This window comes from Strix aluco, chromosome 11 (assembly GCF_031877795.1).
Source record: "Strix aluco isolate bStrAlu1 chromosome 11, bStrAlu1.hap1, whole genome shotgun sequence".
In the NCBI taxonomy this organism is placed as follows: Eukaryota; Metazoa; Chordata; class Aves; order Strigiformes; family Strigidae; genus Strix; species Strix aluco.
The window spans coordinates 18523427-18550368 of record NC_133941.1 but is presented as its reverse complement, the minus strand read 5'-3'; the positions used below and the strand labels follow the sequence as shown (position 1 = coordinate 18550368).

Sequence of the window (26942 nt, the reverse complement as noted above, 5' to 3'; positions counted from 1 at the left end):
AGCTGTGCCAGATTTATGCACGTGACTTCGTGGGACGGGACTTTGTCAATCCAAGGTTTGGGAATCTTGGGCAATCACAGTGCTTTCTACGACAGTTTAGTTATGCCTTATGGTGTAACACTGAGATTTAGTCTTCTGGAGTGAATTGTCTCCTTCGCCATCAAGACACTGAGGAGATTGATGCACATGTGGATTGTACAGAAATTAATTCCCTTTGAAACAGGGGATGGAGGGAGCCGGTGGTATCTTTGCACCACTAATACCTTCTTTCTTTTTAGGCAGTTCCTTGTAGCTGTGATAGATTCATGCGAGGTATCCATAGTGTCGTGCCATTAAAATGTTCAAGAACTTGTCATTTGAAAGGAAATGCCTCAAGGTTTTCAGTTCATACATATAACTCCTTCAACTTCCTTGTGTTGGGTGTTTTTTAATTAAACACTCTGGCTTTGATTAAGAGTATTTAGCTACATCTGTATATCAGATTATTGTACTTGATTGTGTAGAATACTTGTGCTTTATGCCTAGTAACCAGTCAAAATGAGCTCTGTTTCAAGAGAGATTTTTGTGTGAATAGTATGTAAAGGAGAAATAATAAATAGTGAGTACCATGTCATACTGTAATGTATTGAGCTGCACCTATCATGCTTCTTTCGCTCAAAACCAAGAAAAGGTTGAGCAGTGTTGAGGTCTTGTCTTAAGGATTTTAAAATTATGTAAACATTCAGTACACCTTGCTGTTTCCTTTCAATGCAAGCACTGAACTGAGGTACATAGGGGCGTAAGATGCCAGTGTCCTTTTTTGGTATTGTTTTTGTATGTCCTAAACCATGTATGCAAATACATAGGTTCCTTGTCTTCTGCCTGTATACAACTCACATGTCCAGCATTGCACTACCACTGACTCGCCCTTCCAGAATTCAGCACTGCTTAAGAAAACCGGTTAGGTCCACTGTACTCGTGAAGAAACCCCCTGAAATAATGGGACACAGTGCATGAGCTGCTTGAACGGTCACTTCCTCAGAGAGCACACGGGTTGTAATTTTCCACCACAATATAAGCCTTTGCTTTGTGGGAACGTTAATGGTAAATCTGAGTTTTCTGGTTTTCTGTTTCAGTATGTATGACCAATTGCCCTACTCTGATTGTCATGGTGGGTCTCCCAGCAAGAGGAAAAACCTACATCTCGAAGAAGCTGACACGCTATTTAAATTGGATTGGAGTGCCTACAAAAGGTGATGGATTTACTTTTGTTTACATCAGGACAGGGCAGATGTTAGGTGTTTTATAAACCTAATTCCCAGTAATTATGTTGCCAAGTTTGACTACTTATAATCCTTCTGCTTTGTTAACTTATTTTTAAGCAATACCATACACAGGCTTTCTGTTCCATTTAGATGTTAATTAATCAAAATCTGATGACTGTTCATTTACCTCCTTGTTCTGCCAGGTGCCTAAATCAACTTTTTGCTCTTGTTCCTTAACACTTCGGTTCTTCAGCTGTCCTTATTTTTTTTTCCTCCCTTCCCATTTCTTTATGTGGGTGAAAGGGAATCTCATTTACAAGTGGACAAGCAGTCAGCACTTCTGGGCTGTATCAAAAGAAGCATGGCCAGCAGGTCGAGGGAGGTGATTCTCCCCTTCTACTCCCCTCTCGTGAGAGCCCCTCTCCCTCCTGCAGTGCTGTGTCCAGCTCTGGGGCCCCCAATATAAGAAGGACACAGACCTGCTTGAGCAGGTCCAGAGGAGGCCATGAAGATGCTCAGGGGCTGGAGCACCTCCCTGATGAGGACAGGCTGAGAGTGTTGGGGGTGTTCAGTGTGGAGAAGAGAAGGCTCCGGGGAGACCTTATAGCAGCCTTCAAGTACTTAAAGGGGCTACAGGAAAGGGGGGAGGGACTCTTTATCAGGGGGTGTAGGGATAGGATGAGGGGTAACAGTTTTAAATTGAAGGAGGGTAGATTTGGATACAGGGAAGAAATTCTCTACTGCAAGTGTGGTGAGACACTGGAAGAGGTTGCCCAGAGATGTTGTGGATGCCCTGGCAGTGTTCAAGGCCAGATTGGACGGGACTTTGAGCAACCTGGTCTAGTGGAAGGTGTCCCTGACTGTGGCAGGCGGGTTGGGACTAGATGATCTTGAAGGTCCCTTCCAACCCAAACCATTCGATGGTTCTATGAAAGTTCTGACTTCTCCATCTTCTTTTCTCTGTGAACCTTGTGCAACATGTAGTTCTCTGTGTAATTCTTTGTTTAACTGCATTTGTGGAATGAGTTACACCTCTTTGTGTGAATATTATGAGCCTAAGGAACTGAAGCAGCCTCTTGATACCACACTCTCCTAAGCACTTTATATGTGTGTTTTGAGTGGGAAACGATGGCTCAGATTGGCTATGCTGAGGACCTGGCTGTCCTACCTTATTCACAAGCTCCTATGGTATCTTGTGGGCCCAGATCAAGAAGTAAACAAGACCTAATTCCATTTGAGGTTCTGAGCAGCCATCTTCCCTGCCTTCTCCTCTGTCTTTGTAGAAGAAAAAGTTAGTGTTCTGTGATTCTGTGTCTGGTGCAGTAATGGTAGCTTTATAGTTACGGCTAGTTAATCATTTAAATAACATTAAACATTCGATCATACTAAAGTGTAGACTTTGGCTGGATATTCAAGATGTTTTTCCTAGTAGCTCTAGGTGTATATTTAAACTGTCTTTTGATTCTAAGATATAGCTTTTTGAGTTGGTGTGTTAAGCTCTTAGAAACTTGTCTAATATGCTTTATTTAGATAAGACGTTATGGAGGATATGTTATATTGAGTATGAGAGTTTACAGGATTTAAATGATCACTTGAGTTTTGACTGTTTTTGCACAGTATAACCCTTCTGATGAGCCGTACCAGATATTTAGGGACTTCATTATTCATTAGGCTGAAATGAGATAACAATAGGTTAGCCTATATGCAAGCTGATAAAATGTGATATAACTATGCTTGTGTGTTAGAGACACATCTAACATACATTTATATAGCTATGTTATGTATGTATGTCATTGTGTTGAACATTTTTGTATGGGAACTTTGAAAAGCAGAAATCCAGTGTTGATCAACAAACAAGATACTGTCCACATCTGGCTCATGCTTGGCTGACTATATCCCAAATACAGTGAAATAGATAGGGGTGGTATGCTTCAGTTATAGGAAAAGTTCTGTGGGCCTACTGTGAGCAGCACATCAGAAAATATATGCACTTGTGCGTAATAAAAAATAGTTAGAGCATTGCTGCCTAGTTTTACAAAAATATGCAACATGAAGTTACCATATGAGCTTCCATCCTAGATTGCTGTTTATGGTTTGTCTTTGTTAGAAAGTGTGACCTGGGATTTTTTTTGGAAAACCACAGATCCTTCCTGTTGTTTGTGTCATCAGTGATGCAATTTTACTGAGGCTGAAATCAATTTAAAATACCTCACTGACTGAGGGAATAGATGACACGTTGTCTAATGCTTCCAGTTGATTGGGACTGAATCGATACATGATCAGTATTGAATGTCCCTAACGCTGTTACCCTTTGGCTTTTAATATCTTAAAATTAGTGTATGCTTAATATAGTAGGTGTTCTTATTCCCTAAGATAGATGGTTAAAATTACGAGGTTATTTAAACCAGAGGAGAGGTAAATGCTATCTCTTCATGTAGCATACATTAAGCAAGCTGGAGAGTTCAAGAACAGAAGGTGGAGGTAAACAGTCCAAGGTTCATGTCAGTTGAATCATTTCAGCCATCAGTTCTGTGTTGTTTTCTCTTATTCCTTTCCAAATCCTCTGTCATTTAGAATGTGAAATGGTTAAAAATACAAAGGACTTTTGTCTGAGCTTTTTGAAGGAAATGAGGTCAATTAGATGCCTGAATAGAATTGTGTTGCAATGTGTTTTTTAGATACTAAACTTCGGGGCACTTTTTGAATAGTTCTGGCTTGTGGTAGTTGTGATACCAGTTAGCTTTGTGAAACTTTTCCACAGGGGTGGATGCTAAAGATTGTTGCACTATCTAGCACTTTTTCCTTTACTGTGCACGACTCTCTTGCAGTAACTATTCTTTCTTATGAAATGCATTATTTTTGATTTTTAAAGGTCAACACTGGCCATCTGAACTTCTTGCATCTTCTGTTTTTCTTACAAGGAGCCATCTTTTCATGTAGCCACTATGGCCAGTGCTCATTAAACCTGTCACAGAATAACCTGGATTGTACTATTAATCCGTGTTGTACAGTTTACCACAAAAAAAATTACATCAGTGTTGTCGAATTCAAACAAAACTTGACTTTTGGGGGGGATAAACAATATTTATTTGTTTATCCGCTGCCCCCAATCCCAACAGCAGTCTATAGACAGCAGCTGATGGTTGAGCTCTTTTATCCTATGACTTTTTTTCTTAGTTACAACTCAGCAATTGTGTCTGTCGCTTCTCTTCCTCTTTCCAGAAATGAAGTCTGACAAGTAGTTATACCTTGGCCACTTCTCAAACAGAATACTTAATTTGATCTAATGTTTTAAAAAAAGTGCTTTGCAGTTCAGCGTAGAAAACCTATAGGTCAGAAACAAGTTAAACATTAATTGCACTTCAGAGACCTACTTTCAGAGCTGTCGAATGAACTTAATTAGGGTACGGTGTCATTGTCTGCTGTCTGGCAAAACAGAACAGCCTTGCCCTAATCCCATATCCAATATTGTGACACGTGTATGGCCATAGACTTTATGGACCTTTGCCCAGATAAGGAATAGTTTTCTTTGACCACTGTTAAGAGATCACAGTAAGATGACGTTCAGTACTTATGCTGATTTTTTTTTTTAATGTGTGGTTTGGTCTTTTTTTTTTCTTTTTTACAATTTAAGCATTTTTTTTTTTTAAATAAATGGATCAGTTCTGAAAAAATGTTTCCACAACTTGAGTTTTAAGTTTTTGATTCTCAGAAGCAAGATTGAATAGTTCTATTTAGAACTCTTCCTTGCTCAAATAAGAGCTGAAAGTCTTGGGAGGTGCTATCAGAATACTGTTTTACTGCACATATACACAGAAGAAAAAAGCTAGATTGTTAGCAGTCCTTTGTAGACTACTGAAATAGACTTCCAACCACCCCTGAGAAGGAGGAAAAGAGTTTCTTTTTGTTGTTCAGGCAAACTGGCAGACAGAAGCACAGCAGTATGGCCAGGTGACTCCACTGAAGCTACCTACAGCCCAAATTTCTTTTGCTAGCTCTGTGATTTGTTGTTGTCTTTGTATTTAAAACAAACAACGCCGTCCCCCCGCAAAACACAAGAAGCAGTATGATATGTTGACTTCGTACATGCAAATCATTTTATCCTTGTAGGTAGTTTGGTTTCAAAGCTGTCGTAACTTTTGTCCTTCTATGTGAATATGGTTAGTTCCCACTAATACTGGTTTCTTCTTGGCAGAGTTTAATGTTGGTCAGTATCGTCGAGACTTGGTGAAAAAGTATAAATCTTTTGAATTCTTCCTGCCTGACAATGAAGAAGGCTTGAAAATCAGGAAGTAAGTTTTGAATGTCTTTGACTACACAATGTTAATTGTATTAAAATGGTACCGTGTGAAATTCGCTCTTAGAGACTGCTTTAAGTTTCATTTTTGTATGCTCAAGAAGACCCTTAAGAGACTGCAGTATGAAATTGCAAGGAAAAGAAATTCTAAGGAAGGTGGAAAAGTGATTTGTTTAGGCTGCTTAAAATTTGGGGTATTTTTTTCTGAATTGCTTCATCTCAAGCATCAAAAATGCAGAGAAGGTAAATACTTGATTGCTTTTCACCTTTCAGTAGGCAGTGCCTGCTGTTATTCCTGCAGATACTCCGGGATATTTTCACTCAAAACAAATCAGTTTTAACAAATAGTTACTATTTTTCTTACCTTTTTGTAAGGTATCAGCTAATAGAAGTGACTCTTCCTGCTCTCTAGCTCCTAAAATGCCATTTTAGAGCTTTAGTGTGTATCGTAAGAAAAAAAACTCCACATAATTGCTTTTCTTTTTGGTCTGCATGCTGGAATTTTTCACCTGGAGTACTTTGAACATATTTGTCATTATCCATTCAAATGAGTGGGAATGAAACACTGTTATTCTTTCCCTGAAATTGTCTTTTTGGCTACCATGCAGGTGCTTCATGCAGTCAGTCAGTGCACTGCCTTGAAAATTGCCATGTTTTGCTAATGCTGTGCAAAGCAAGGTGAGCATCTGTGCCCATATGAAGCACTTGAGACTCCCCACTTGCCTGGAAAGAGGCTGTGCTTTAACGTAGAGGAAAGACCTTGAGAAGAAAGGGTAGATGAAGAGAAGGTCAGAGTAAGAGGGAGTTGCCTCTTTCTTACAGCAGATCAGATGGGAAGGTCTTTTGATTTTTCTTGACCATTCATTGTCTTTTTTTAGTATGTTCAGGAAAACATTTAAGAGTGTGCACTATGAAATGAGAAGGAACAGAAATTTTAGAGGAATGGAAATGCAATTTGTGTAGGCTACTTAAAATACAGAGTGTTTTGTTCTTAAGTGCTTCAGCTCAAGCATCAAAAATGTCTGGACTTTCCTACTGTCTGGACTTTCTTTTGTGGCTGTCCCTCTGCTTGTCCCCTCTCTTCCCTTTCCCCTTCAGCAGCATTGAGTATTGCTAACGTTAAAGGAGAACAACTTGCATAAGAACCTCCTAATCTTTTGGGACTGAAGAGCAGATACAAGGTGCATTAGCCTTGCAAGCCCCTACTTTTTCCATAGAGGTAGAGCCAAACGTTTTAATGTGCCTCTGTATCACCTGTTAGACTAAATGGTGGTGGATATAACATGAAATGGGCTGTGTGAGCTAATCTGCCTAGTTAGCAATGACTAAAGAGGGTTTATATTTATTTAGTGAAGACTTGACTGATGAATCACAGTTCCTGACATCTATTAACCATACTAATGTGGAAATACTGTCAGGATTGAAAAGCCTTTATTTTTCTTTTAAGATAAAGCTGTGAATGCAGAATATGGAAAATGCAAGAGAAGAGTTAATGCGTTTCAGTCTGGAAGTCAAAATAGAGTAGTCATGCATAGAAAGGGACAGGTTTTTATGTTGGTACTGCAAAAAGACTGTCCTTATTGGAAATAAATGGGGCTTTGTTCTACTAATGAGTAAATAGTGTACAATGTTAATGTTGCCCTCCAGTGTTATTTATGTCTTAGAAATCATAATGGATTTGAAGATAATACTAATGCTGGGGAAATAGGAAAGTTGCAAATGAATTTATTCTTGACCAGATTTAACACAAGTGTAAAGTATGTAGGGGTGGGGTTTTTTGGTATTTGTGTCCTCAGCAGTCTCCAGTACTAATTACATTGGGTTGGTGACTACAGTGGAATGTTGTTTTCACCTCTGTCCCTAACACTCCGTGCTAACTTTGTTTTACTCTCTGTTTTAACAGATTTTTTTGACATAAGCAATTTTTACACAATAGTTAAAAAGATAAGTAGATTACTGAAAAATAATTTAGTATCCACTTTAATTTAGGGCCACAAGATAAAAGCCTTAAGTTGATTTATTTTTTTCCCTCTTTGAGAATCAAATTAAGAAGCAAATATCTATGAATAGGTAATTGGGAAAAGAATACAGTTGCAGGGGTGATTCAGTGATGTCACTTTAGATCAGTGAAAGTTTATCCTGGTCATTGAAGTTGATGAGTATTCTGTGGTGGTGTATAGTTGTATCAGTTACACAGAGGAGCACTGGATGGGTCTTTTTTTAGGCAGATGGCCATGACCATGTTTCCTTAGTATAGCTTGGTTGACCTCTGTTGGTTTTTCCCATGTTTTGTGGAGAGGGGCTGATTGGTTTTGAGGGAGATTATCTAACATTTACACAGGGCACTTTGATCACAATGCACAAGTGCTTTAATAAAATGACTTAAACTGGCATTTTAGTTTTATTCTCTTTCATTTTTAAGACAATGTGCCTTAGCAGCGCTGAATGACGTCCGACAGTACCTCAGTGAAGAGAACGGGCACGTGGCTGTAAGTTTCTTGTTGAAGACACATTCTTGAGATGCTTCCCTACAAAACAGTGTGTGTCTGTTGGATAATATACAGCCTGAGTAATTCCAGTATCTCTTCAGTATATTGGACTTCTTTAGATGTTAGATCTGCCCTGTTGCTGCAGTGAAAGAAGCACTTAAGTTCAGGGTGATGATGCCATATTAAGCAACCACCTTCGTGATTTGAGGGGTTAACCAAGGAGAGGGTAATGCTAAGAAAAATGTCCCCCTTCTCTCCAAATTATGTAATGTACTGTTAAAAACATCTGTTGTTTTGGTTGCACTTGTGCTTCTGTTTGATAGTCCAGCATTTCAAGTGAGAGGTAAAGACTTACGGAACAAGAAACATCCTGGGTATTGCTTGGCAGCTGTGTTACTGATATGAGAAATCTCTGAAGAGAGCAGGAGAAACTCAAAGTAAATCTCTGCATATCTGAGTATTTAATAATGGGATGCAAAGTATCAGCTGTTCAACTGTTGACGTTGCATATTCACATTAATTTGCATAACTGTTTTTCTTAAGACTACTGACACAACTCTGGTGTTTTCATAAACTAATTGGGGAAAACCATTAACTATAAGTTCTGCTGGGGACATGAGTTAAACTTTATACTTTGACAAACTTCATACTTTGGTAAAACACTGGTGTGTTCAGAACTAAATGTAAGTTCTTAGAAAAATGGCTGCATATGTCTTGTAATTCATGGGCAGGATTTGCAAGTCTTGCACATCTTCTGCCCTTTAAAAGTTTTACACTTGCATTTTGAATAGTATATTGATTGCAGCGTCTTTTTTGTGTACTGTAAGTTCACTAAAAACCTGTGCATTAGTATTTAATGCTGATATGGACCAGGAGGAAGATTCTGTCCTGTGTTATATGTTAGGCTTAAATTCTGGTTGCGTCTCCCAAATAGAGCGTTCTGCTATTAGTGCTTTCAAAATATTACTCTCCTAGTATTTAGAAAATCATGTGTGTAAAGTAGCAATGTCTTTTGTATTCCTGTGAAGCACATTGGGGTTGTGAGTTAGAGGGAAGGGGAAGTATTTTCATTGCTTTCCTTCACGCTGAGGGACTTTGAACCCTTATTTTTGTTGTTACTAACACAGTGCTTTTCACAGGCTATAATGCTTTTTTAATTCCTCTCTCTCTCTCTCTCCCCTGTAATAATTCCTAGGTCTTTGATGCTACAAATACAACTCGAGAACGTAGAGAAACTATTTACAAATTTGGTGAAGAAAATGGATATAAGGTGAGTCAAAAGCAAAGGAGTTCTGCATTAACGCCTGGACAAGTAAGGCAGTGATAGTTTTGCCCTTATCTGTACTCCAAATTAAGTGCACTAGTATAAGCCACATCCTTCCTAGATGTTTAGTCAATAATGCATTTTGTGTTCTCAAGAATTGTTTCTGATTAAAAGTCACCCAGTCCTCATTTTTACCGTCTTTAATGTTTGTACTGCTTGGAGTTAATCTATTCTATGCTGTGGCTTCAATTCTGTCACCCTGAACCTGTAGTTCTGAGTGTACTGTCAGCAAGAGCTATTTAAAATATGGTTCTTGATGCAGTTCAGATTTTTGCTGCAGAAACACATAGGGAATTCTGTTTTAGTTCTGTACAAACCAAAAACTTTCTGTGACTTTCTGCCTTCTGTCCAGGATTGTTTTGCATTTAGCTGTTCTCCAGTAATCTTTCATTTCCTATAAACTTGCATCTTCATAAACCTTTGAGACAGCAAAACACAAACCTCTTTAAGTCAGGCTTCTCTATTAGTGGAAAAGCTTCTAAGTAATTATTTCAGAAGCATTAGTTACCATTTGTGTGACTGAACTTGCATCCTCTGCATTTATTTCTTCCACTACCATGCTAAATTTTTCTCACTGCAGAATTTTTCCACTTACAAGCATTGTTGAGGAAAAGAGCGTAGAGCATGATGCTTCAGGGAATAGTAAGCCAACAATTTCTTGTGAGAGGGTCTGGAGAAACCATCTGAGTAAATGGAAGGAAGTTGAACACATGGCTCTGTTAAAAAGGGGTTAGCATGGAAGTGGGCAACATGCTGCTTGTGTGTTAGTCTCCAGAGGCATTTTAACGCATCTTCCTTCTTCCTTCCTTCTGTACACCTGACTTCCCGTTTGGACTGAAGACTTTTTTTGTTGAGTCAGTATGCGTAGATCCAGAGGTCATTGCTGCAAACATTGTGGTGAGTATTGGAAAGTTTGCTTTAACTGCTTTAAGTCAAGAGGTTTAAAGTAGCGCAGTATTTTTAGAAGTACATTATAAGAACTTCCAATAGCAAAATAATTAACTCCCATTAATGGAACAGTTTTCATTTATTTTCCTGTCCATGTGTATATTAACTCAGAAGTTTAATTCTATGAAGAATGGCTCTTTTTGCTTTACATGGATTTTAATTAACTTCCAGAAAATAAATTTTTGTGTAGCATTCTCCCCCTTCCTATTTCTTTAAACTTTCATTAAAAAGGGAATGAAACTTACATTACTACTCTCCTGGTTTTATTTTAAACAGCAAGTGAAGCTGGGTAGTCCTGACTATGTTGATTGTAGTAATGATGAAGCAACAGAAGACTTTATGAAAAGAATAGAGTGCTACAAGAACTCTTACGAGACATTAGATGAAACTCTTGACAAGTAAGTGGTGAAATAATACTGTGATCACAACTGGGTTATTTTAAGATGTTTTCTTAGGGAATGGAGCATCCTGTATTGGGGATTAGGGCTTTCTAGTCATGTCTTAATGGCTTAAGCTCTCTTTCCTTTGGCAAATCAGAGATAGTTTTCTCCGGGGGTGTAGCCTGGAAACTTGCTTGCTTGAGGAAAGTAGGCTAATGAGTACTCTGGGACAATATTCTTTTTGATTTTCCCACTTGGAGAATGGTATAGTTCTTCAGCGCTAGAACCAGCGTTTGGAAATTATTCCAGACTTGCTGTAGTGGTTGGTTGTTACTTGTTTTTTTAGTAGGTAGAGGAGACTGGAGTGATTTGTAAGCATAACTTCATTTATTGGCATGGATAAGATGAATTTTGAACACATCAGTCTTAAAAATGTGACTTCTAAATTTATTTATTTGTGCTTGCAAATTATCCTACAGATGCAGGGCTGTGAGAAACTCTCTTAGCTAGATTATTTGCCCTCATGCCAAAGCATTCATCTGTTTTTCACACACTTTCAACGCTTGAAAGTAAGGTAGGAATGAACCATGTGAAGAGGAAGCCCTGTTTTTCTTGCTACAGTCCAGGATTTCAGTGTGGGATTTTGAGCTGCACTCATGCCAGGTGCTCCTGGTTTGTTTCAGGACCTGTGCCATAGGGAAGGCTGAGCTGCATTTTAATGTAATTGAGTGTAAGCAGTGTGAAGCTGCTTCAGTCAGATCAGTTCATGCATGTAATTTCTGTGATGGACCTAATGGTTGTGCCTGGGTAATGATTAACTCCAAAGAACACTATCAGAGATGAGGTGATGATGCTTGGTTTTATTATAAGTTTTCTTGCTTTATTGTGGTGTGATGTCTCAAAAAACAATAGTGAAAGCAATAGTGGTTATTTTCGGCTTATTAGACTTTTTTCCTCCTTTAAACTAGATGCTACTCTGAAATTATAGCTCAGATGAGAAAGGATAAGCAATGAAAATTGAAATTATAACCTGTCTGATGCTGAGATAAGGTAGCAATGGGGAAAATTACAGTACTGTTAATAAATAGTTGTTGATCGAGTGGTTGAGAAAATTTCCTGCTTCAGGCTAGTCACTGGTCCTTCTGATGCTGTAGTTTTTCTGGAAGGGTTAACAGATGGGTAAATAGTGACCCTGCCATTCGGCCCCTGGGTGCAATCAGACAAATAGTTGCTGCAGGGGAAGTGTTTGTAATCTGGAGAAAAATATCTAGTATCATAAAATACCTGGATATCTTATTGAAGCTGCCACAGCTGAATGACTCACTGAATCTTCCTTTCAGTGGGAGGGCTGTATTCTTCCAAGAGTAAGATCTAGTACAGGTAAAGGGAACAGAAAAGAAAGTGATGTTAGCAGTTTACATGTGAAGGGAATAGAGTTCATCCTGTACCTTTGGAGTGTTGCATTGTTTCTTAGGACTAATGAATATTCCATGGGTAATGGAGGGTTGGTTTATTGCTTTGGCTTGTTGCCCCTTTGTTTTATAATGAGGGAGAGGGTGGGACGGTTGTGGTACATGCTAATAGAAACTATGTGGAATCTTACATATTTTTTTCGTTTGCTCGTGAAAGGGATCTTTCGTATATTAAAATTATGGATGTTGGAAGGAGTTACCTTGTAAACAGAGTAATGGATCACATTCAGAGCCGGATTGTCTACTACCTCATGAATATCCATGTGACTCCTCGGTCAATCTACCTCTGTCGACATGGAGAAAGTGAACTCAATCTGAAAGGGAGAATAGGAGGAGATCCTGGACTGTCTGTCAGAGGGAAAGAAGTATGTACCTCCTGAACAAGTGTGACTGAACTTTGTGTGTATCTATGCACGTGTGCAGTTTGTGCTGTTTAATTACAGCTTTCTTCCTCTACACCCTTTTCCTCTTAACATGTTTAAGAAGGGCTTTTTTAGTTGCGTGTGTGGGTAGTGGAAACTGGATGGACACGCTTTGTGTGTTGTGATTTGGTATGTGGTCTTTTATCTGTCGTTCTGTTGGTTGAAATTCCTTTTTATCCTACAGCACAAAGCTGTTGTCAAGAGGGCTTTATTTTTTAACTGTATTTTTGTAAAATCCTGACTTACTGGATAATTGGGAAGGTTTACAAGTTAAAGCTAAAAGGAAAATCCCTGGAGGTAAAGATAAGAACTGCAGAAAACTTGTGTCTTCCTTGTATTCTTTTCCTTCTCTCCCCTGTCCCTCTTGGCTTAATAGAATGTGTTGTATTTCTTAGCAAAAACTTTGACAGAGCCTTTTGGAAAAGATATAATGAGTTTACAGAGGCTAGAGCCTGTGTGTTCCAAACTGAACTCAGAGTGTGTTGGCTCTGAGCCCTCATCCAGTGTCTCATGGTTTTTCTTTCAGTTTGCCAAAAGCTTGGCACAGTTTATTAATGAGCAAAACATCAAAGATCTGAAAGTTTGGACCAGCCAGATGAAAAGGACAATTCAGACTGCTGAAGCCTTGGGAGTGCCTTATGAGCAGTGGAAGGTTCTGAATGAGATAGATGCAGTAAGTTCTTTTCTAAATGTCTAATAAGTTGGTTTGTTTGCTAGGGGTGAAGGAAGTACTTAATTTTGTAAAGATATGCCTTTTATAGGATAGGAAGTCATTTAAGCTGGCTCTAGAGGCTGGGAAGATTGTAATTAATTCCTGTTAACAATGCTAAACGTTTTATTAAATTTGCTGTAATTAATTTAGCCTTGGTTTGTCTTTCACAGTAAAACATTCCCCTGTAGAAGCCACGATGCTATGAAAATTTTGATAGGTGGGGGTTGCTAGTTGGCACTTTCCAACTGTACCTGTAAGAGAGATATATATAGATATATATATATATAAAAGCAGGTGCAATAGATAAAATATGACCTCGCTCAGTGACCTTGCTTGCCCATATATGTAACTTGACAGATCTAATAATTCTTTCTAATCACATCTGAGTCCAGCAAGAGTGTCCTGTTCATCATGCGTGACAATTTTGTCAGAGTAACAAAATGCAATTTATATATGGTTTTATTTAAGAGTGATATCTGCTTTTTGCACTGCTGGAAATACATGCTTTCTTAAAAAGTATTTTTATTACCTATAGGGAGTGTGTGAAGAAATGACATATGAAGAAATACAGGAAAATTATCCGCTTGAATTCGCACTGAGAGACCAAGACAAATACAGATACAGATACCCTAAAGGAGAGGTATGCTATTTTCTCTCTCTTAAGGTGAAGGGTTTCCTTGTCTCCTTGAACACATGCATACTGGCTTTCGGAAGGAAAAAAAAAATTTTGAAATTAATGAAAAGGTTGTTCCTTTCTCCAGGGGATAGCCCATAGGAGCTTGCAAGGACTGAGCCCAGACCATTTCATTTGATTCAGGGCTTGAAAAATAATAGATTTAGAAAAACAGCTGAGAGCTTTGATCTTGTGGGCATCGTTTCTATGCTGGTCCTGCAGTGATAAAACAGGAGGAATGATTGCAAGGCTTCAAACTATTGCGTATGCGAACATACTGCCAAGATCGCCTTTTGCTATTCATCCTTGCTGTAGATAATGGCTGTTTTGCATGCAGTTCTGGCTGAAATGCTAGGGAAATCTGTAGCCACATTGGTCTTTCACTTTAATAAACTCCTTGCCTCTGGGAAAATAACTTGCTGACAGCTTTTCTAAAGCAAACCCATTACAGTGCGGCAATTACCAGATGGTCACACGGCCTGCCCGTGGGTGCGAAAGGCTTCGTTCAGGGCAGCAGGGCGGAGGAGTAATTGGACCAGCTGCTCCGCTGTTTGTGCCGTGAGGAAGCAGGGCTCTGTGTTGCTCTTCCCTCAGCAGTCAGGAGTCATCTCTGTGCAAAGAGCAGCTTGTGATAAGAGCAGTGTTCCTGCGGCTGTGACCCCCGTCTTACTAATAAGGCAGTCATTAAGCTGCAAAGTTCTCCTAATCCATTGGAACAAGGAGTGTTTGTTTTTCAAACTGATGCCATCCTCTAGGATGGTAACAAACATGTCAAACTCCCTCATCGCCTTGGGGTGATGAGCTGATTTCAGTCGTTTGTCAAAGGCAGTTTCTCTGTCGCAGGGGTTTGCACAGCCTCGCTGGAGACCGCTGGGTTTCCCTTGCCAAGGTCTGAATCAGCAGTGCCGCTTCCCCACAGGGCAGCCCCACGCCTGCCGTGGGCCCATGGCCATGGCTTCTCTGCTGTGGGCCCTCTCTGCTGTGGGCCTTCTCTGCTGTGGGCCTTCTCTGCTGTGGGCCTTCTCTGCTGTGGGCCCTCTCTACTGTGGGCCCTCTCTGCTGTGGGCCCTCTCTGCTGTGGGCCCTCTCTGCTGTGGGCCCTCTCTGCTGTGGGCCCTCTCTGCTGTGGGCCCTCTCTGCTGTGGGCCCTCTCTGCTGTGGGCCCTCTCTGCTGTGGGCCCTCTCTGCTGTGGGCCCTCTCTGCTGTGGGCCCTCTCTGCTGTGGGCCCTCTCTGCTGTGGGCCCTCTCTGCTGTGGGCCCTCTCTGCTGTGGGCCCTCTCTGCTGTGGGCCCTCTCTGCTGTGGGCCTTCTCTGCTGTGGGCTGGCCTTCTCTGCCCCGCTGGGCGATGTGCTGTGCGCTCCGCTCTGTGGTGCATGGCAGGTTTTGGACATGGTGTCTTTGCACGTGAAAATGGACGTAAGGGTGCACATGTGGCAGTCCCGGTGTTTACCCGCAGCAGCAGATTGACTGTGCGTGTGCTGTGCAGGGCAGGCTGCAAGAGAAACCCGGCCTCCTTGCTTTGTGACTGCCGGTGGGATGGTGGCTGTCATCGCCAGGCCAGTTCATCAAACCCATCGTTTGTTTTCAAAGGGCAGCCTGAACAAGTCAGACTTTGTGAATTCTTTGTATGCTGACTGTAGGCTGGGCTTCCCAGATTTTTGCTTTTGAAGATGTGGTATGGAAAATAATGTGCAAGACTTAACCTGTACATTTGCAGATGCTGTGAATTAAATCCTAGGTATTTTGTGGAAATTCTTGATTGTAGTGACTAATTTAATAAAGCTTTTCCATGAGGGAGATTATTTTGTTATATGTATGCTCTTTGATAGTCTGGAAGACCCGGACTGTGTTCTTAATTTAAGGTAAATTATTACTACAATATTTGTCTGTGCACCAATATAACATTTAGAAGATGACTAATACAAAAGTAAGATCCACTGTATATACATATACTCTTCAAAGAGTTTTCCCTTTTTAACGTGCTGTGTATTTCTCATCCCCGCCCAGTCCTATGAAGATCTTGTTCAGAGACTGGAGCCAGTAATTATGGAACTTGAAAGGCAGGAAAATGTGCTTGTCATATGTCACCAGGCTGTCATGCGGTGTCTGCTTGCATATTTTCTCGACAAGCCTGCAGGTAAGCCTTCCTTGATACATTACAAATGATCTGTGTTTTGAAAATTTACTGATTAGGGTTCCAAACAGTAAGTTCTAACAATTCCCTTTATCATCAGAGGGTGGTTGTGCTAGGCAAGTACACAAGTATAATTTTTTGTATTTGACTGGGTAGTTGATTTTTATTGAGCTGCTCCTCACCTGTAATGTCTGTTTTTTACTCTGTTTGAGTAGCATCTCTGTTGCATGCTAGGAAAGAAAAGAGATACACTGTCAGATAAAAAGAAATTTAAGTGGTTGACCTGTAGCATAATAGAAAAGTTAGTGTTCTTGTAATCTGTATTTCATATGTAACTTGTTGTTTGGTTTCTCAGAACAACTGCCTTACCTGAAGTGCCCGCTGCATACTGTCTTAAAGCTAACCCCGGTGGCTTATGGTGAGTAGTATTAAGTATATATAATATTTAAGTCTAACTGTGCTGTCTGTGTCATTAGTAAAGTTTGTGAAGCATTTGAATGAAAGCACATTTTAAATTTATTTTGCTTCAAAACACAATTGAACAATTAGGTTGGACATTGCATGTATGCCTGTACAGCTTTGACAGAATCAGTGAATCCTTTGGTTTACACTGGCTTTGCGTTATGCCGGAAAATATGTATGTATTAGTGAAGGCGTGAAAATACCAGTGGCTGTAACTGCTAGGGGACAATTTTCTTTTGTACTCAGTTCACATGCTATTTCACTAATTCTTCTGGCAAACCTGTGCCATTTACACATCTGGTACAGGAAGATCTCCATTTTTATTGATGTATTTGAGGGTATTGCTTTTTAGAAGACAGGCAGATTTACATTTATGTAAGTTTATCCTCTTACAAAGGGCGTTCCCCTTACCCTTAAATTTAACTGTTGTCTTTTCCTGAAGTATTTTTTCTTGGACCTTGACATTACCACATGAATTTACCTTGTTTGTTGTTGTTGGCATTGTTTGCCAGCAGCTATTATCAGTGCTTAGCTCAGGGGCTTTAGCTAGCTTGTAGAGTGGGGGGGTATGGGTTGTAACATGTACTTCTTGGGTTTTAGGCTGATTGCTAATTAAGTTTTGTGTGTGTTTCAACCTCAGCTTCACACATGCCTGCTGTTAATTGTCTTTATGCGATGGCTTAATTATATCTTCTGATATCTCATCACACTTTAGAAGATTATTTATAGACAAAGAGAACTATCTGCACATTTTACCAGGAAATGGATTGTCAAAAAATCCCAGTCGAATTATTAATCAGAAATGCAAAGCTGTCTTTGACTATCAGCTTGGAAGAATAGCCCTCTAGACCTGTACTTCTTTGTTAAGTGTCAAATAAAGTTGAGACAAAGTAACTAGCTGTTACTGGGAAATCTGTCTGGAGAGATTTTTGTCACTTAATTGCAGTGTCCTCTTACAGTAAGTAATAACTGCCTGTGCTTTGGTGACATCTGGTGTTTCTAGCCTTGCATGACAAGCTGGTGTTTTGAAAATAGAGATTTAGAACAGTTAAAACTTTTTTCCCTTTTTTTTTTTTTTTTGAAACTGCATTGTCTTGACTTGCTAGTCTCGGCCTGTTTTCACAGAGAGGTTTTTGGTTTGGGGTGGTTTTTGTTTTAGGTTTTGGCTGGTTTTTTTGTGAGAAGTTGGGTGACTTCATAAATCTTAAGAAGGTCTGGATGTTTGTAGTGTTTACTCACACATTAAATGAGGAAGGAAAAGAAGTGGTATGAAATACTGTCCTTGTCCTTTTGACTTCAGTGAAAGAAATGTCGTTGTTCTTTTTTAAAGTGTTTGATACATATGTCTGATTAGCACATTTCAGTCGACCTACTTTTTGGAATTTGACCATCTGAAAATACAAGGGCTGTGTAAACTATTTATACAGTAATAATCTATAGCATTATTTCAAGTTGATGTGTCACTTGGCTCCAGTGAGGCAGGGTGCAGGATCAAACATGGTGTGTTTAATACCTTCCAGCTAATCCTGTTCTGGGGTAGCACCTCCCTTAGGGGTTTGCTCTTCCTGGCGTTTGAAGCATCATTTCCACCCTGCATGTCTGATCTTTAGTAGAGGAACATCTGTTACGGCCTGACAGTTGGATTAGGATAAATTAGACTTTTATCCAACAATCCAGTATAGTGGTGGTCTGTGTGGGAGCACACAGGAAAGAGAAGCTGCATCTTGCTGTAGGTATGAACTTGCACATTGGTAATTTAAAATGAGCTGCACATTGTAATTACTGTGGAGCAACTCATGTCCCTTTAGTTTATATTTAAAAGTTTCCATATGATACTTTTTTCGGATCCTAAACTGAGGTGATGGTAAGGGCTGAGAGGTCTCTGTGGAAGTGTGCCTGCTGTTGTAACCCATCTTTAGTAACAGGGATCAGAGCTTGTTTTGGCTTGGTCTTGGGGGTTGCGATGGATCTGTGAGCAGAAGGATGACTAGGGTACTCTTCAGTGGAAGATGTGTGCTGTTCCCCTTAAAATCTGTTCTCTGGTCCACTGTTTCTCTGAGTGCTGGCCCTCCTGCAGTGTTTGCTCACAGTGTTCGTGACAGATGGGGTTTCTCAGAATAGGCTTCCCTAAGTTGCCTTACTAATATTTTTATATATATATATATTTTAAAGTGCAGTAGTTTTCTAAGAAAAGGTGAAAGTCACCTTTTTATTATGTAGTAATTCTATGGAGTGTGTTACAACTTTAGGAAATAAGTGAGCAGAAAAATCTGAAAACCTGTTTGTGATAGAAGATGGACTCTGTGGTATATCAGAGGAATTTGACTATTAGTGAATGTTGTGTAGGGTAGTGGTAGCTTATAAAAGTCGTGTTTGTGTGAGATAAGACTGTTTGGCAATCATATAATGCTTAAAATGGTGTGGCCGCAGTGAATGAAGTAATTATAATTCTCTAAGTAGGTAAGTTTATACTGCCTGAGTAATACTTGTCTCTTCTGACTGTTTAATTTTTCTTGTTGCTTTGGAGTTTTCCATTTCTGGGTGAAAAGAAGTTCCTTTTCAGAAGTCACCTTTAAAGTTCCATTCAGCTGGGGGTTAAAACTCTGTTTTGCATGTGTAGAGGAATGGGAGTTGCTAACAACACACAGTGTACCTTCTCATAATCATTTTCATGTTTTAAAAATGGGAGCAGTGTTTATCTTCTGAATTACAATGAAATTCTAAGAAGTCTATGATGATTAAATCCCCCAAAAAGTTACAAATAAGAACTTCCTGACTGAATGTTGTTATTCATGTGTGTTTAAAAATGAGAATTTGTTTCAAAGAAAATAATGATAAAGCTAAGATGTGAATAGGAGATGGAATATCAGATTGAGAATAATGTTCACCCTGGTGGAATAGATTCATTTTGATAGCTTTAGCTATTCAGAATTTGGGAAATTCTAGTATAAATCAAAAGGGGAAAGTGATTAACCTTCACCAACTCAAAATTAGATTGCATCTTTACTACAATTTCATTTTTAAAGCAGACCAATTCTAAAAATATGTTTTCTATCAACAGGATGTAAAGTAGAATCTATATTTCTGAATGTTGAAGCTGTAAACACACACAGAGATAAACCCGAGGTAAGAATATTTTTCAAATCGGACGACTTGACGTAATGTACTATCTGAGCTGATTTCCATTGTCCTTGTGGTTAGAAATGATTTGATAACTTGGCTGAGCATATTTAGTTTTACATATCAAGCTTTGCTATTGGTTTGTTGTTGGGGGGGGGGAAAAATCATCCTTTTTGTTGTGCAGATTTGTCTTGCATATGAGCTCTAGCCGGAGTAGTTTATCTTGAAAAATTGAATGAGAATTTGAAGATACATATCAGTCTAAAAACTGTATAAAGTTCTTCTAGGCTTTGTCATTCAGCACAAGTATGGTGTAGTCAAAAAGTAGGTTGTTGTGAATGCCACGCTTATTTTGGAGAGAGTAAGTAATGAAATCATCAGCTTTTTCATCACTGCGATCATTGCTATATGAAAAAGAGGAATTGGAGATGCCACCTGTGTTTTAAGCCAAAGCTGGAGAGGAAGACTAGATCTCAGGATACAACAGAACAACTGGGGAAAAGAAAATTGAGTGGATTTGTAGAACGTAAGTGGAGATAAGACGTCAGACCACGGCAGCTTCGTACTGTCCCCACGTCAGGCACACAGTTCTGTGTGCTCGTCGACGTGAGCTTAGGTTGATTGTGCTGCTCGTGCAAAGCTCTTCCATTGGTGCATTATGAAAGTTATGTAAAATGTGCCATGAGTAAAAATTTCTGGTTCCCTTGCAGATCCTTACGCTAATGCTACTAGGTAAGGCACTGATCCCCTGCTGGGGTTATGAGCCGTGCTTACTGGTGAATTAAAAGTCAGTTTGATAACATGAAGAAAAAGGGCTGTTTGTGGTGGTTTTCAGAACAGTGGTTTATGGTGAAAAGGAATATAGTGATAAATGTGTCTTTATGTGTGTATTCAGTAAGGCATGTGACACAAAATGCCATACTTATGTGAGGGTACACATCTGTGGCAGTTGTGCAGAATTCATCCTGGAGAGGTCTGCAAAGGACTTTGGTTTTAATGACTTGGGTATGCAGAGTTCTGAAAATACTGACTTCTGGCTGTTCATAGCCAAGACATTTTCTATTAGATAGTCGTATTACATATTTCCTTTCCCCCTTCCTCCTTTGTTTTTCTGCTTTACCACTTCTGTATCTCAGTGTGGTTCATTAGGTTTAGGAAATCCATTCTGTTTTCACAGTGCCTGAAAGGTGTTGGAGAAGCATGGTGAAAATAAATGAGGATGTCTTAGAGCAGGTGTTAGGTTATCCATGTTGGATGATGTAGATCAGTTGAACATCTTTAGGTTGGCTGATAAAATATTGGTGCTGAATTTACAGCTTGCTAAAGTGTCTTGGGAATTGCTGTTGGGCATACAGCTCCTCTAACTCAAGTTGTTTATTTCGAGGGGAAGGCTCTGCCTGCATCACCAAGTGACTCTTAATGTGTCTAGCAAATGCTGTGGCCATACTGACGTTGGTGTTGGGTGGTTGTGTTTCAGATGCATGTAGAGGATCATGCAGATTGTTGCATTGCACAAAGACACAAAACTCTTTAATTTGAACAGAAATAAATTGAGTTAATGAATTTTAAAAAAGAAGAAAAGCAGCCAGAGGTATTTTTATTAAAAAAACTCAAACCCTCTTCTCCCTCTGCCCCCAAAGAAACCCAGACCAGTGAAGTATGGGTGATGATATGATGTTCATTTAGTAGGACTGAATAAGGACTAAATTGACGCTGTCTGCATTTGAATGCTGCTCGGAGGACTATGAACATTTCAAAAGCTTTCATTTACATCACCTACGAAAATGTTAATGACTTCTGTAAAATTAAGTTTTCAAATAGTCTATCGAAGTCGAAGTATTTAATTAAAAACAGCGTCACAGATTGTTAAACAATGGAACTGATTCAGAATTGCCCAGTGAGCTGTTCTGTGCTCCCACAAGTAATTTGTAGTCCATGTTTCAGAACAGTGCACTCCTTTTTGACTTCAGCTGAGAGCATCTATTTTCACATTGCAGAAACACAGGCAAAGCACTGGAGTGTTTGTTTATAGTGTGTGTAAACTTCATTGTATGGTGATGGTTTGTCTGAAGTGTATTGAAGCCTTGTGTTTGTCAGCATTGTAGTGGCTGAAGTTCCTGACCTTTTCAAATGGAGGAGTGTATAGTCTTTTTACTGAAAATAATTCAGGGGAATTACTTCAGCTGTTGCTTGGGTCCCCCCTTTGGGCCAGAAAACAAGCCCTGGGGTAAAATGTCTACTGTGCACCTCTGTCTTAGTGAATGACAGATGGGGTGATTGCTCATAGCAAGAAACTCAGATCTCCTTCTTGATTCTGGGGGGAAAGGGGAGAGGGAGGTGTTAGTGAAAGGCGAGTTTGCTTACCACAGTGTAAAACAAATAAGACTCATGAAGCCCATCAGCACCAAGTTTGAAGAATTGGCAGTGATTTAACATAAAATGGGCCAAATCTTAGATCAAGATCTTGTAAGGAACTTCAGAACAGTTTATCATAGTCTACTTTCTTCATGGCAGGAGAATTGTAACTGCACAGTCTTTGGGACTTGCATGAGGTGGTACTGTGGTCGGTGATTCCTGAGCCTGGTGCACACAGCTGCACTCAGAGCTGTGCTGCCTAGTGTGAGTGTTTGGCTGTGCTGGTGTTTTGGTTTGTTTTGGTTTTGAATAATTTGCTGCTTTGAATGTCTTTTTTTCTACAGCCTCTGCAAAATGAGGTGAGATCTAGTTGGTGTGATCAGTCTCGAATGGTTAAGGTGTCTGGGAAGGTATTTTTCTTTTTTGTCAGGGGTAGTACATTGCTTATAACAGAAACAAATGTTAAAAATCTTCCCTTGGGGAAGAAGTATATGGCATAGTTCAGCAAAGCACTGAAAGTTGCTTAATGGATAGAGGTGTATGTGCTGAAGCACGTGTTTAAGTGTATTCCTGCTTGGGCCTGTAAAAGACTTCCTCCTAAACATGAATGACTTGAGCTTTGGTAATACTATCAGCATGGGATCAGCGATTACTGTAAATACATTTTCCTGCTGTCTAGTTCTGGGACACCGACCAGCTGTCAGTCTGCTGCATTCTTGGGGTGTGGGGGTTTAAAAAAAAATCTGCTTTTAAAGAAATGCAGCTGTGTTCTTGTGAAGGAATCTGATTGGGTTTTTTTGTTGCTCTTACTGCTGCATGATAAAACTTCTCCTCTGTATTTTTATTATTACACAGAATGTAGACATTTCCAGACCTCCCGAGGACGCTCTTGTAACAGTCCCTGCTCATCAGTGAATCCTGTGTGCTGATCAACTATCGAACTTGGGGTGCTGTTTTCATCCTACTACTTCAGAATAAATTGAAAAACTAATCATTCCAATCACTTTGAAATAAAAAAGCCCCACCTCAACCCAACAACTCAAAATCCAAACCAGATGTTTGTACAGCGCATGACTTGAAAAAATTATCAAATCACAATAAAACTATTGCACTGGTTAATTTATCGTGGATGAGTTATCAAACATTGATCGGCTGTCACTGGAATGCTGTTTTTGTAAATTGCTATAAAGATCCTGCAGCATTAAGTTTTATTGGAACAGCCAGCAATCATTAAATGTTAGTTGCAGTGCGTTTATGAAAGCCATGAAACACAACATCCTGTGTGAGATAAGAAAAAGTTGAAGTTTGTTTTCTAGGCACCAGTATTATCTATTTCAGTGCCCTTGGGAGTGATTGGACTGCTATGTAGCATAAAATAACAATCCATAGTTACTGTAAAACCTTAATCCTGCTGATCCATAGCACTAGTGCTTTAGATGTGCTAATTAATGATGTGCTGTTTGAAGAGGGTGGCAAGTTTTCACTTAGTTCCAGAGCAATTATTCAAGGTACAAGAATGTGTATAAATGTTCTTAATATACAACTTTTCTTAACAGCTGTTCTGCATTAACTAGGCTTTAGGCTTTGCCTGTTGGCAGAAGTGATTTTAGATTTCCTCTTTTCCTGCTTCTTGTACAGATGTGGGTGATTGAGCATTTACAGCTCCGCTCTGAATGGTTTTGTACCCAGATTTTATTTAGGCTGCAGTAAACAGTGTTGACTATTTCAGAATGTGGAAGCAGAGTTAGCCTGATTATTTTGTAGCTGGGTTGTGGCTTGCCTTGAAAGGGATGGAAATGGGGGGGTTTTCCTCCCTCCAGCAGGCGTGGGATCTCAAACCAGCAGGGTATGAATCCTAAACTGAATTACAGCAAAGCCTTTCACGGGCTGGAGAAGACTGCAGCTTGTCTGAGATGTGGTGCCATGCCTTGGTTCCTTTTTCTGTGGTGTTAAGAGGGGGCAAAACAAGGCAGTGGGAAGCATCTGAGCCATTGAAGCAGCTTTGTTTAGGTAACATAAGTCTGGGAAAGGCAGAAAATCACCAAGTCCTGGAACTGTTTTCTGAGGGGATCTTTTAGTCTTGAAATTAAGCAAGAGTGGCGTGTTGTGGAAAGCTTTTATCTCTTAGGTTTCTCAGGTGGTACTTTTTTCCAAAACTGGGAGTTTGGAAAAAAAGTGTTACATATCTGCACTTCTAAAATTACACTGAAATTTTCAGAGTTTTGTAGCAATCAGGAATGTCTGATGTAGCTATTTTATTACTAAATAGCAAGCGGTACAGCGGGAGGTTCTCTGGCCAGGAGAATATATTCAGCTATATCAGCCTCCTGGCCAGAGAACCTCCCGCTGTACCGCTTGCTATTTAGCTAAACCAGTGTCCCAGGATGGGCTGGGACCGGGGGGGAACCCAGATTATTGTCCTCTCTCTGTTGTGACTGTGACGTGGGAGTGTTTTGTCACTTTTCCATGTTTAATTGCCCCAGCCTCTCGGCATGTGCTTTGTTGTGAAAAATGCCACAGAGGAGGAGATCTGAGCCTGCCGTATGCACTTGCACATGTTAATTAGTGAGTCCAGTTGCTCTTACCTGACAGCTGAGGTGACATCCCTGGGAGGTCGCAGGGACACTGGCCATAGTCAGGTACTGAGAAACTGTGCTGAAATGCTCCTAGTGCTGTCACTTCCACAGGCCACAGCTAAGGAAATACTGTGCAAATTTAAACAGAACGCATTACGTTTTTGATGGAGCCCAAATCTGCCCAGGTGTCTGCTGTGGAAAAACTGAGTGTTGAAGAAGGGTGGCTTGGGCTGTCAGAGGAAATGGAGGGGGAAGATGGAAGGGGCAGGAACTTGGTGGGAGAGGAAAGCTGGGCTCACTTGCTCTGCGGCTCACAGAGGTTGCGGAGGGAGGGGAAGTGGCAGAAGTGCCCAGGACCCTCCATCCCTGCCCGCTGCTGCCAGCCGATGTCCTGGGCTGCGGCTGCGTGTTGTTCTCTTTGCCGAGCGTAATGCTCATTGTGCTGATGTGTGCAGTGGGGTGAAGTGGATATTTAAAAGCAGTTTTGTGCTCTAAGGGGTCTCCTATTCCAGCAGGATTGCTTAATAGTTCTCTCTGGCTTATTCTCTTAGTGAAGGAAAGGCCTGATGCTGGGCGGGAAATGGCAGTGACAGTTTGTGGTGTATCTCGCCGAGGGAAAGCTGACTGACAGGAGTACTGGGTTGTGTATATTGTGCTGTTGGTTTTTTCTGTCTATGCCTGTGCTGGTTGTTCAGCTGTGTAGGGCCCTTATTAACTGCATCTGCTCTGGCTGTCTTTGTGGCTCCTGTGCCCTTCAGAACCCCCTAGAGGAGCCTTCATGTGAAATCTTCCCATTTTGCTGTGAAGATCACAGGTAGCTAATCAAAATAAAACTGTTACGGCAGACTCAATCCTCTTTGGAAACCCATAGCACTTTGTTTCGGGGGGAGGCTCTCTTCTGTAGGAAAAAAAAAAAAGTGCAAAGTAGGGAGGAGTATAATGAGGAGAGGAGGAACAGTGGTATAAGAGTGTATTTGGGTTAATCTGTGTGTTTGGAGTCTTTCCAGAGAGGAGTGGGTGAGAAGGACCCTTGTGCAAGGCAGGGTGAGGCTGCTCCTGCCCCGGAGAGCGCTGAGCCTCCTCGGGGAGCAGGCTCTGGAAGCAGCGAGCCTTGCCCGGGCTGACCGGGGGAGAGCCTGTATGCCTTGGTAGAAATAGTATTTTAAAAAGGTGTGTGATGCTTTTATTTCCACTCCTGTGTTTCCTGGGCTCTCCAGACATGTTGCTGCTGTGCCTAGCAGTGGCAGTGCTTCTCCCAGGATGGCAGTTTTGTCTAGGTGTGCTCTGGTAAGGCAGTGCTGGACACTTGCAGGGACACCTTTTGGTCCCCAAAGTAAGGCTCAAACCTCGGTCGTCCCTCTAAGAAGCAGCACTGTTCCTGTTGCATGACTTTTCTCTCTCAATGCCCATGGCTATTCTGGAAGCGAGTACAATCCCAGCTGCCGTAATCTCATCTAATGTGATTCCTGTGAGTGGGAATCCATTTACCATTAGTGAGGATACTAGTCCCTTCCTAAGCCTCAATTCATCTGGTCTTGCAGTTAGGTATTCTCTTTGTCTAATAAGCTCTCGGGTGTGTTTATTAGGATTTATCCCAGGGCAGAGTTTTCTTTCTTCAGTGTGACAGTTCAGTGTGCTTCGCTTCTACGGCCCTTTCTCCTTCACATTTATGCAAACTGAAGCACTTTGCTTTTAACTTTCTTGACTGCGTATTGATATTCCCTCTTGGGTCTGTCTCAGTTGCTAAGATGATGCTTTCATCTGATACCTCTCATTGACTTAAATAAGCTGTATCTTCTGCCTTGTCTTGACCACCTTGTTTCATTTTAGTTTCACATTACAGCTGTCTGGTTCTTGCTGCTTGTGGACTAATTTCCAGTACCTCTGGATTCCTGTGTATTGACGCCCCATTTCATGCTCCATTTAATTTTCTTTGAATGAACAGCAGATGCTCAGCTTAAAAGATTTTAGCCAATATTCTTGAAGTGCCTGTGGAGACATCTCCGCAGTCCCAAGGAATTTCTGGGTATGTTGGATCAATTGCTAAGAAAAATGCAAACAGATGAAACAAATGCCAGCATGTTGGGTTTTTTTCCCTCCGTGTGGTCATGAAGAGTGTGCCTTGTTTTGCCAAGTCCTCATGTTTTTAGATGCTTACGCTTTCTCTGTGTCCTTTGCTGCAGAAAAGATGCTGCCTGTAGAAGCTCTTTCTGAAACAGGGTTGTTGCTTTGCTTTTCTTCGAAGAGAGGAGTTGGAGAGTGGGTTAGGCAGCGTGGGGGTGGGTGCAGAGATTTCCAGGACTTGGATGACTCGGCCCAGCAGCATTCATGT

General features: G+C 40.5%; 1 protein-coding gene across 9 annotated transcripts in view; it reads left to right on the top strand.

Annotated features, from left to right (window-relative positions):
• LOC141928359 (6-phosphofructo-2-kinase/fructose-2,6-bisphosphatase 4) overlaps window positions 1–26942 on the top strand; it is a 53514-nt gene that overhangs the window by 22590 nt on the left and 3982 nt on the right. For 6 of the 9 annotated variants that reach the window (XR_012624736.1, XM_074836434.1, XM_074836438.1 and 3 more), the window contains exons 2-14: window positions 1116–1232; window positions 5440–5536; window positions 7964–8030; window positions 9226–9300; window positions 10195–10251; window positions 10579–10700; window positions 12312–12519; window positions 13103–13249; window positions 13824–13928; window positions 15971–16100; window positions 16453–16515; window positions 19621–19685; window positions 22890–22981. Coding sequence is in view for 8 of the 9 variants with exons in the window: in XM_074836434.1 (XP_074692535.1) it covers window positions 1116–1232; window positions 5440–5536; window positions 7964–8030; window positions 9226–9300; window positions 10195–10251; window positions 10579–10700; window positions 12312–12519; window positions 13103–13249; window positions 13824–13928; window positions 15971–16100; window positions 16453–16515; window positions 19621–19685; window positions 22890–22949 (1313 nt within the window). In the remaining variant the exon portion in view is untranslated. Of the gene's footprint in view, window positions 1–278; window positions 313–1115; window positions 1233–5439; window positions 5537–7963; window positions 8031–9225; window positions 9301–10194; window positions 10252–10578; window positions 10701–12311; window positions 12520–13102; window positions 13250–13823; window positions 13929–15970; window positions 16101–16452; window positions 16516–19620; window positions 19686–22889; window positions 22982–26942 lie in introns of all 9 variants that reach the window. The other 3 variants (XM_074836436.1, XM_074836435.1, XM_074836432.1) reach the window with 2 other exon arrangements.